The sequence below is a fragment of the Oncorhynchus nerka genome, linkage group LG19 (genome assembly GCF_034236695.1).
Source record: "Oncorhynchus nerka isolate Pitt River linkage group LG19, Oner_Uvic_2.0, whole genome shotgun sequence".
Taxonomy (NCBI): domain Eukaryota; kingdom Metazoa; phylum Chordata; class Actinopteri; order Salmoniformes; family Salmonidae; genus Oncorhynchus; species Oncorhynchus nerka.
In genome coordinates, this window is record NC_088414.1 from 48342213 (window position 1) to 48351878 (window position 9666).

The 9666-nt window shown below is 45.0% G+C and overlaps 1 protein-coding gene across 2 annotated transcripts in view; it reads right to left on the reverse strand.

Annotated features, from left to right (window-relative positions):
* si:ch1073-15f19.2 (mucin-5AC) overlaps positions 1–4918 on the reverse strand; it is a 23816-nt gene extending 18898 nt beyond the window's left edge. Inside the window, exons 1-3 of one of the 2 annotated variants that reach the window (XM_065005006.1) lie at positions 4646–4918; positions 4434–4549; positions 3986–4226 (exon numbers count right to left, since the gene is read on the reverse strand). In XM_065005006.1, the coding sequence (XP_064861078.1) occupies positions 3986–4226; positions 4434–4549; positions 4646–4706 (418 nt within the window). In that variant the 5' untranslated portion in view covers positions 4707–4918. The remainder of the gene's footprint in view (positions 1–3985; positions 4227–4433; positions 4550–4645) is intronic. The other variant, XM_065005004.1, reaches the window with a different exon arrangement.
* Positions 4919–9666: the final 4748 nt, after the last annotated feature.

Below are 9666 nucleotides of genomic sequence, written 5' to 3' on the forward strand. Positions count from 1 at the left end.
AGGACAACAGCACAATTAGACCCAACCAAATCATGAGAAAACAAAAAGATAATTACTTAACACATTGGAAAGAATTAACAAAAAAACAGAGCAAACTAGAATGCTATTTGGCCCTAAACAGAGAGTACACAGCGGCAGAATACCTGACCACTGTGACTGACCCAAAATTAAGGAAAGCTTTGACTATGTACAGACTCAGTGAGCATAGCCTTGCTATTGAGAAAGGCCGCCGTAGGCAGACATGGCTCTCAAGAGAAGACAGGCTATGTGCTCACTGCCCACAAAATGAGGTGGAAACTGAGCTGCACTTCCTAACCTCCTGCCCAATGTATGACCATATTAGAGATACATATTTCCCCCAGATCACACAGATCCACAAAGAATTCGAAAACAAATCCAATTTTGAAAAACTCCCATATCTACTGGGTGAAATTCCACAGTGTGCCATCACAGCAGCAAGATTTGTGACCTGTTGCCACGAGAAAAGGGCAACCAGTGAAGAACAAACACCATTGTAAATACAACCCATATTTATGCTTATTTATTTTATCTTGTGTCCTTTAACTATTTGTACATTGTATATATAATATGACATTTGTAATGTCTTTACTGTTTTGAAACTTCTGTATGTGTAATGTTTACTGTTCATTTTTGTTGTTTTTCACCTTATATATTCACTTTGTATGTTGTCTACCTCACTTGCTTTGGCAATGTTAACACATGTTTCCCATGCCAATAAAGCCCTTGAATTGAATTGAATTGAATTGAGAGAGGGAGAGATAGTGAGAGAGAGTGAGTGAGAGAGAGAGAGAGAGAGGGAGAGAGGGAGAGATGTTCATGAATTAGTTTCTCCCATTGTTCTCTGCAGATCCTCTCCAGCTCTCTCAGGTTGGATGGGTAGCGACGCTGCACAGCTATTTTCAGGTCTCCCCAGAGATGTTCGATCGGGTTGAAGTCCGGGCTCTGGCTGTGCCACTCAAGGACATTCAGAGACTTGTCCCGAAACAACTCCTGCGTTGTCTTGGCTGTGTGTTTAGGGTCGTTGTCCTGTTGGAAGGTGAACCTTCGCCCCAGTCTGAGGTCCTGAACGCTCTGGTGCAGGTTTTCATCAAGGATCTCTCTGTACTTTGCTCCATTCATCTTTCCTTCGATCCTGACTAGTCTCCCGGTCCCTGCCGTTGAAAAACATCCTCACAGTATGATGCTGTCTGCCACTACTGAGGACTGAATTCCGTATGCCCATTCTACCATAAAGGCTTGATTGGTGGAGTGATGCAGAGATGGTTGTCTTTCTGGAAGGTTCTCCCATCTCCACAGAGGAACTCTGGAGTTCTGTCAGAGTGACCATCGGATTCTTGGTCACCTCCCTGATCAAGGCTCTTCTCGCCCGATTACTCAGTCTGGCCTGGCGTCCATCTCTAAGAAGAGTCTTGGTGCTTCCAAACTTCTTCTATTTAAGAATGATGGATGCCACTGTGTTCTTGGGGACTTTCAATTCTGCAGACATTTTTTGGTACCCTTCCCCAAGATCTATGTCTCGACGCAATCCAGTCTGGCTTGGTTTTTGCTCTGACATCCACTGTCAACTGTGGGACCTTATATAGACAGGTGTGTGCCTTTCCAATTCATGTCCAATCAATTGCATTTACCACAGGTGGACTCCAATCAAGTTGTAGAAACATCTAAAATGATGATCAATGGAAACAGGATGCACCTGAGCTCGATTTCGAGTTTCATAGCAAAGTGTCTGAATACTTACAGTACCAGTCCAAAGTTTGGACACACCTACTCATTCCAGGGTTTTTTTTCATTGTAGAATAATAGTGAAGACATCAAAACTATGAAATAACACATATGGAATCATGTAGTAACCAGAAAAGTGTTAAACAAATCACAATATATTTTATATTAACAGCTCAAATAAGCAAAGAGAAACAACAGTCCATCATTACTTTAAGACATGAAGGTCAGTCAATGCGGAACATTTCAAGAATGTTGAAGTTTCTTCAAGTGCAGTTGCAAAAAACCATCAAGCGCTATGATGATACTGGCTCTCATGTGGACCGCCACAGGAATGGAAGACCCAGAGTTTCCTCTGCTGCTCTAAGTTCATTAGAGTTACCAGCCTCCGAAATTGTAGACCAAATAAATGCTTCACAGAGTTCAAGTAACAGACACATCTCAACATCAACTGTTCAGAGGAGACTGCGTGAATCAGGCCTTCATGGTCGAATTGCTGCAAAGAAACCACTACTAAAGGACACCAATAAGAAGAGACTTGCTTGGGCCAAGAAGCACGAGCGATGGACAAGTGGAAATCTGTCCTTGTTCTGACGAGTCCAAATGGGAGATTTTGTTTCTAACCGGCGTTTTTTTTTGTGAGACGCAGAATAGGTGAACGGATAATCTCTGTATGGGTGGTTCCCACCGTGAAGCATGGAGGAGGAGGTGTGATGGTGCTTTGCTGGTGACACTGTCAGCATGACTAACACAACATTCTGCAGCAATTTACAGCTCAGCAGACAGGCATATAGCAATATAGATAGAGAAACATTTACTGAATTAACTATACTGACACCACCAGACTGTGTTAGCCTGTTGGGCTAAAGGCTTCAAGATTTAGACAAGGTTACTAAACACACAAGTGTGTTTTACCAAACCACATCGGTCATCGGTGGACTGGTCTTCTGACATTTCCATTTTTAGCCCAATGGCCATTCTAAATATATATATATATTTTGCACAAAATGATCATTATTTGGTTTGTCTTGTGTGTTAGAAATGCCCGAGACAATTTTTGGTCCCAGGCTGCCCCTGACCCCTGTTACTTGTAATTGTTTTTCTAATGTCAGACAGGTACAGAGTAGAACAGTACAGAGATACTTTCAAACACACTACAGAGGATTAACTATAATATACCTTCAACCATCAGCCCATAACGTCTACCCTCAGCCCATACCTTCAACTCTCAGCCCATACCTTCAACTCTCAGCCCATACCTTCAACCCTCAGACCATACCTTCAACCCTCAGCCCATACCAACCTCACCTTCAACCTTCAGACCTCTCAGCCCATACTTCTTCAACCCTCAGCCCACCCGGTCAACCCTCAGCCCATACTTCAGCCCAACCCTCAGTCCATACCCTCAGCCCATACCTTCAACCCTCAGACCATTACTTCAACCCTCGGCCCATACGGTCAACCCTCAGCCCATACGGTCAACCCCTCAGCCCATACTATCAACCCTCAGCCCAATACTTCAACCCTCGGCCCATACCCATTCAACCTCGGCCCATACCTGCAACTTCAACCTTCAACCTCAGCCCATACCTTCAACCCTCAGCCCATACCTTCAACCCTCAGCCCATACCTTCAACCCTCAGCCCATTCCTTCCCTCAGCCCATACTTTCAACCCTCAGCTAATACCATCAACCTTCAGCCCATACCTTCAACCCTCGGCCCATACTGTCAACCCTCAGCCCATACGGTCAACCCTCAGCCCATACTGTCAACCCTCAGCCCATACTGTCAACCCTCAGTCCATACCTTCAACCCTCAGCCCATACCTTCAACCCTCAGACCATTACTTCAACCCTCGGCCCATACGGTCAACCCTCAGCCCATACGGTCAACCCTCAGCCCATACTATCAACCCTCAGCCCAATACTTCAACCCTCGGCCCATACCTGCAACCCCCAGCCCATACCTTCAACCCTCGGCCCATACCTGCAACTCTCAGCCCATACCTTCAACTCTCAGCCCATTCCTTCAACCCTCAGCCCATACCTTCAACCCTCAGCCCATACCTTCAACCATCAGCCCATAACGTCTACCCTCAGCCCATACCTTCAACCCTCGGCCCATACCTGCAACCCTCAGCCCAAACTGTCAACCCTCAGCCTATACCGTCAACCCTCGGCCCACACCTTCAACTCTCAGCCCATACGTCAACCCTCAGCCCATACTTCAACTCTCAGCCCATACCTTCAACTCTCAGCCGAGTGACTTTCCTGATGGACCCGTTGGGGTAGGTAGTGATGTCACAGATATAGCGCCCGCTGTCCCTAGCCTCTACATCCTTCAGAACCAGAGACGTGCCCATTAGCTTGTCCTTGTTCCACGCCACGTCCAGGGCGACGTTTGGCCAGATGAGGGTTTCACCAAAACTAGGGTTAAACACTACCAGCTTGTGGTCCTCCAGCTCTCCTTTCTTCCTCCATTCTACCTAGAACATTGACATGCACATTTTTAGTCAAATAGCAGAGACTATTATCTAGAGCAACTTACAGTTAGTTCATTCATCTTAAGGTAGTTAGTTATAATACATTTTTTTAAAATAACATTTTATTAGACAGACGTCTTTCAGGACACTCATGGAATCCTAGTGCAATTAAAACAGTTGAGAAAGAAAAGAGAGAGAAAACACAGCTACCTGAGAGATGACGGGTTTACGTCCCTCCTTCACTTCTAGTAAACAGGGTAGAGTGATGTTCTGACCCTCTACAGCTCTCACTGACTCACGGTGGAACACGTCAACACCATGGACACCTGTCAATCAAATCACACAACAGTTGAAAACCTGAGAACAGCCTCCTTTACTCTGTCTACTCACAATCAGATGAAGAGTTGTGAATCCAGCCTTACCTTGAGAAATGGAGGAGAGAAGAAGAAGAGAGACAACAGTTCCCTTCAGAGTGGCAGCCATGTCTTGTCTGGTCTCTTCGCACCGGGGTTAGAGAAAGAGAGCGAGAGGAAGGATGAGAGGAAGGAAGAGAGAGACTCTCTCTCTCTCTCTTTCTCTTTCTCTCTCTTTCTCTCTCTCTCTCTCTCTCTCTCTCTCTCTCTCTCTCTCTCTCTCTCTCTCTCTCGCACTCTCTGTCCGTCTGTCTGTCTGTCTGTCTGTCTGTCTGTCTGTCTGTCTGTCTGTCTGTCTGTCTGTCTGTCTGTCTGTCTGGTCTCTTCGCACCGGGGTTAGAGAAAGAGAGCGAGAGGAAGGATGAGAGGAAGGAAGAGAGAGACTCTCTCTCTCTCTCTCTTTCTCTCTCTTTCTCTTTCTCTCTCTCTCTCACTCTCTCTCTCTCTCTCTCTCTCTTTCTCTCTCTCTCTCTCTCTCTCTCTCTCTCTCTCTCCCTCTCTCGCACTCTCTCTTTCTCTCTCGCACTCTTTCTCTCTGTCTGTCTGTCTGTCTGTCTGTCTGTCTGTCTGTCTGTCTGTCTGTCTGTCTGTCTGTCTGTCTGTCTCTCTCTCACTCTCAATTCAATTCATTGGGCCTTTATTTGAATGGGTAACATGTTATTTTTGCCAAATGAAATCAACAGTAAACAGAAGTGAGAAGTAACAAGAACAACCTCAACAACAAACTATTACAAGTGAACAGTAAACAAACCTCACAAAGGTTTCAAAAAGATAAAGACATTTCCAGTGTTGTATTATCAACCATGCACAGAGTTTTAGCAACGCGCAAACAGTTGTAGAATGAATAGCATGGGAAGACACATGACATACAGTATCGGTCAAAGGTTTGGACCTACTGAATCTTACACCTACAAAGTAAAAAATAATAATAATAATTCTATATTGTAGAATAATAGCGAAGACATCACAACTATGAAATAACACATATGGAATCATGTAGTAACTAAAAAAAAAGTGTTAAACAAATCAAAATATATTTTAGATTTGAGATTCTTCAAAGTAACCAGCTTTGCACACTCTTGGCATTCTCTCAACCAGCTTCATGAGGTAGTCACCTGGAATGCATTTCAATTAACAGGTGTGCCTTGTTAAAAGTTCATTTGTTTAATTTATTTCAACAAAAAGTTAATTTATTTCCTTCTTAATACAATTGAGCCAATCAGTTGTGTTGTAACAAGGTAGGGTTGGTATACAGAAGATAGGGCTATATGGTAAAATACCAAGTCCATAGCCTGGTAGGAGCGTTGGGCCAGTAACTGAAAGGTTGCTGGATTGAATCCCAGAGTTGACAAGGTAAAAATCTGTTGTTCTGTCCCTGAGAAACCCACTGTTCCCCGGGCACCGATGACGTTGATGTCGATTAAGGCACCCCCCCACACCTCTCTGATGCAGAGGGGTTGGGTTAAATTTCATTTGAATGCATTCAGTGCTACATCAGATGACCTGGTCTCCACAATCACCTGACCTCAACCTAATTGAGATGGTTTGGGATGAGTTGGACCGCAGGGTGAAGGAAAAGTAGCTAACAAGTGCTCAGCATATGTGGGAAGTCAAAATAAAGAAAAACCCTTGAATGAGTAGATGTGTCCAAACTTTGACTGGTACTGTATGTGGACACCCATGCAATTTAGTGGATTCGTCTTTCAGCCACACCCGTTGCGGACAGGTGTATAAAATCGAGCACACGGCCATGCAATCTCCATAGACAAACATTGGCAGAAAAATGGCCTTGCTGAAGAGCTCAGAGACTTTCAACGTGGAGCGGTCAACTGTAAGTACTGTTATTGTGAAGTGGAAACATCTAGTAGCAAAAACGTCTCAGCCGCGAAGTGGCAGGTCACACAAGCTCACAGAACGGAACCGCCAAGTGCAATTTAATATATATTTTTTAACCTTTATTTATTTAAAGTCAGATAAGAACAAATTCTTATTCACAATGACAAACCCGGACGATGCTGGGCCAATTGTGCGCCGCCCTATGGGACTCCCAATCACGGCCGGATGTGTTGCAGCCTGGATTCGAACCAGGGACTGTAGTGACGCCTCTTGCACTGAAATGCAGTGTCTTAGACCGCTGTGCCACTCGGGAGCATGTAGCGCATACAAATCATCTGTCCTGGGTTGCAACACTCGCTACCGAGCTCCAAATTGCCTCTGGAAGCACAAAAAAAACAAGTCGGGAGCTTTATGAAATGGGTTTCCGTGGCCGAGCAGCCGCACACAAGGCGAAGATCACCATGCGCAATGCCAAGCGTCGGCTGGAGTGGTGTAAAATCCACCAACATTGGACTCTGGAGCAGTGGAAACGTGTAGTTTGGAGTGATGAATCACGCTTCACCATCTGGCAGTCCGATGCACACAATGATATTCCAAACGATTCTGTGCTTCCAAATGTTTGGGGAAGGCCCTTTCCTGTTTCAGCATGACAATGCCCCCGTGCGCAATGCGAGGTCCATACAGAAATGGTTCGTCGAGATTGGTGACCTCAATCCCATCGAACACCTTCGGTATGAATTGAAATGCTGACTGCGAGACAGGCCTAATCGACCGACCTCACTAATGCTCTTATGTTTGAATGGAAGTATTCCATGCAGAAATGTTCCAACATCTAGTGGAAAGTCTTCCCAGAAGAGTGGAGGCTGTTATAGCAGCAATGTTCCAACATCTAGTGGAAAGCCTTCCCAGAAGAGTGGAGGCTGTTATAGCAGCAATGTTCCAACATCTAGTGGAAAGCCTTCCCAGAAGAGTGGAGGCTGTTATAGCAGCAATGTTCCAACATCTAGTGTTCCAACATCTAGTGGAAAGCCTTCCCAGAAGAGTGGAGGCTGTTATAGCAGCAATGTTCCAACATCTAGTGGAAAGCCTTCCCAGAAGAGTGGAGGCTGTTATAGCAGCAATGCTCCAACATCTAGTGGAAAGCCTTCCCAGAAGAGTGGAGGCTGTTATAGCAGCAATGTTCCAACATCTAGTGGAAAGCCTTCCCAGAAGAGTGGAGGCTGTTATAGCAGCAATGTTCCAACATCTAGTGGAAAGCCTTCCCAGAAGAGTAGAGGCTGTTATAGCAGCAAAGGAGGGACCAAGTCCATATTAATGCCCATGATTTTGGAATAAGATGTTCGAAGAGCAGTTGTCCACATACCTTTGGTCATGTAGGGTGCCTTTCTCCACTTCTCCCCTCCATGCCTCTCAAATCTCTTTCTCCCTCTCTTTCTGTCTCCCCTTCTCTCTCCTTCTCCCTCGCTCTCCTTCTTTATCTCACTCTCCTTCTCTCTCCATCTCTCTCCTTCTCCATCTCCCTCTCCACCTTTCTCTGCCTCTGCTCTCTCCACCTCTCGCCTTCTTTCAATCTCTCTCCTTCTCTCTCCTTTTCTCCACCTCTCCATCTCTCCTTCTCTCTCCTTTTCTCAGTCTCTCTCCTTCTCTCCATCTCTCATTCTTTCTCCTTTTCTCAGTCTCTCTCCTTCTCTCCATCTCTTCTTCTCTCTCATTTTCTCAGTCTCTATCCTTCTCTCCATCTCTTCTTCTCTCTCCTTTTCTCAGTCTCTATCCTTCTCTCCATCTCTTCTTCTCGCTCCTTTTCTCAGTCTCTATCCTTCTCTCCATCTCTTCTTCTCTCTCCTTTTCTCAGTCTCTATCCTTCTCTCCATCTCTTCTTCTCTCTCTTCTTTCCTTCTCTCCATCTCTTCTCTCTCTCATTTTCTCAGTCTCTATCCTTCTCTCCATCTCTTCTTCTCGCTCCTTTTCTCAGTCTCTATCCTTCTCTCCATCTCTTCTTCTCTCTCCTTTTCTCAGTCTCTATCCTCCTCTCCATCTCTTCTTCTCTCTCCTTTTCTCAGTCTCTATCCTTCTCGTCATCTCTTCTTCTCTCTCAATCTCTCTGCTCCTTCACTGTTTGTTTTCATGAATTAGTAAAAATGTCGAAAAATCATAATTCCATTGTGTATAGGCCAGTGAAACAAAAGCTCAATTTAATCCTTTTTTTAAAAATTCAGGCTGTAACACAACAAAATGTGGCTTCCACTGCTGGCTTTCCTCTGAGGCTAAGCAGGGTCGGTCCTTAGGTGGGAGACCAGACGCTGCTGGAAGTGGTGTTGGAGGGTCAGAAGGAAGAACTCTTTCCTATAGTCAAAAAATAATCACCAACACCCAAAGGCAGTGGACATTTCTATGTGTAGGATGGGACGTTAAACAGGTGTCCTAAAGACCCCATGACACTTATCGTAAGAGTAGGGGTGTTTACCCCGGTGTCCTGGCTAAAATCCCAGTCTGGCCCTCATACCATCATGGCAAGTGAATCATTCCAAGCTTCAAATTGTCTCATTCCCAGGTCGTTGCAGTAAATGAGAATGTGTTCTCAGTCAGTTTACCTGGTAAAATATATAAATCAAATTGTCACATGTCCCGAAAACAACAAATGTAGACTTTACAGTGAAATGCCCTATCACATGACATTACATGGCAATATACAGGAAGTACCAGGTAATAACATGGCTATATACAGGGAGTACCAGGTAATAACATGACTATATACAGGAAGTACCAGGTAATATCATGGTTATATACAGGGAGTACCAGTACCAAGTCAATGTCCAGGGGTACTAGGTAGTTGAGGTTGCCTACCCTCACCACCTGGGGGCAGCCCGTCAAGATGTCCAGGATCCAGTTGCAGAAGGAGGTGTTCAGTCCCTTAGCTTAGTGATGTGCTTGGAGGGCACTATGGTGTTGAGTAATAGTCTATGAACTGAATTCTCACCTAGATGTTCCTTTTGTCCAGGTCGGCAAGAGCAGTGTGGAGTGCAATGGAGATTACAATGGAGATTACAATGGAGATTACAATGGAGATACAATGGAGATTACATCGTCTATGGATCTGTTGGTGCAGTATGCAAATTGAAGTGGGTCTAGGGTTTCTGGGATAATGGTGTTGATGTGAGCCATGACCAGCCTCTCAAAGCATTTCATGGCTACAG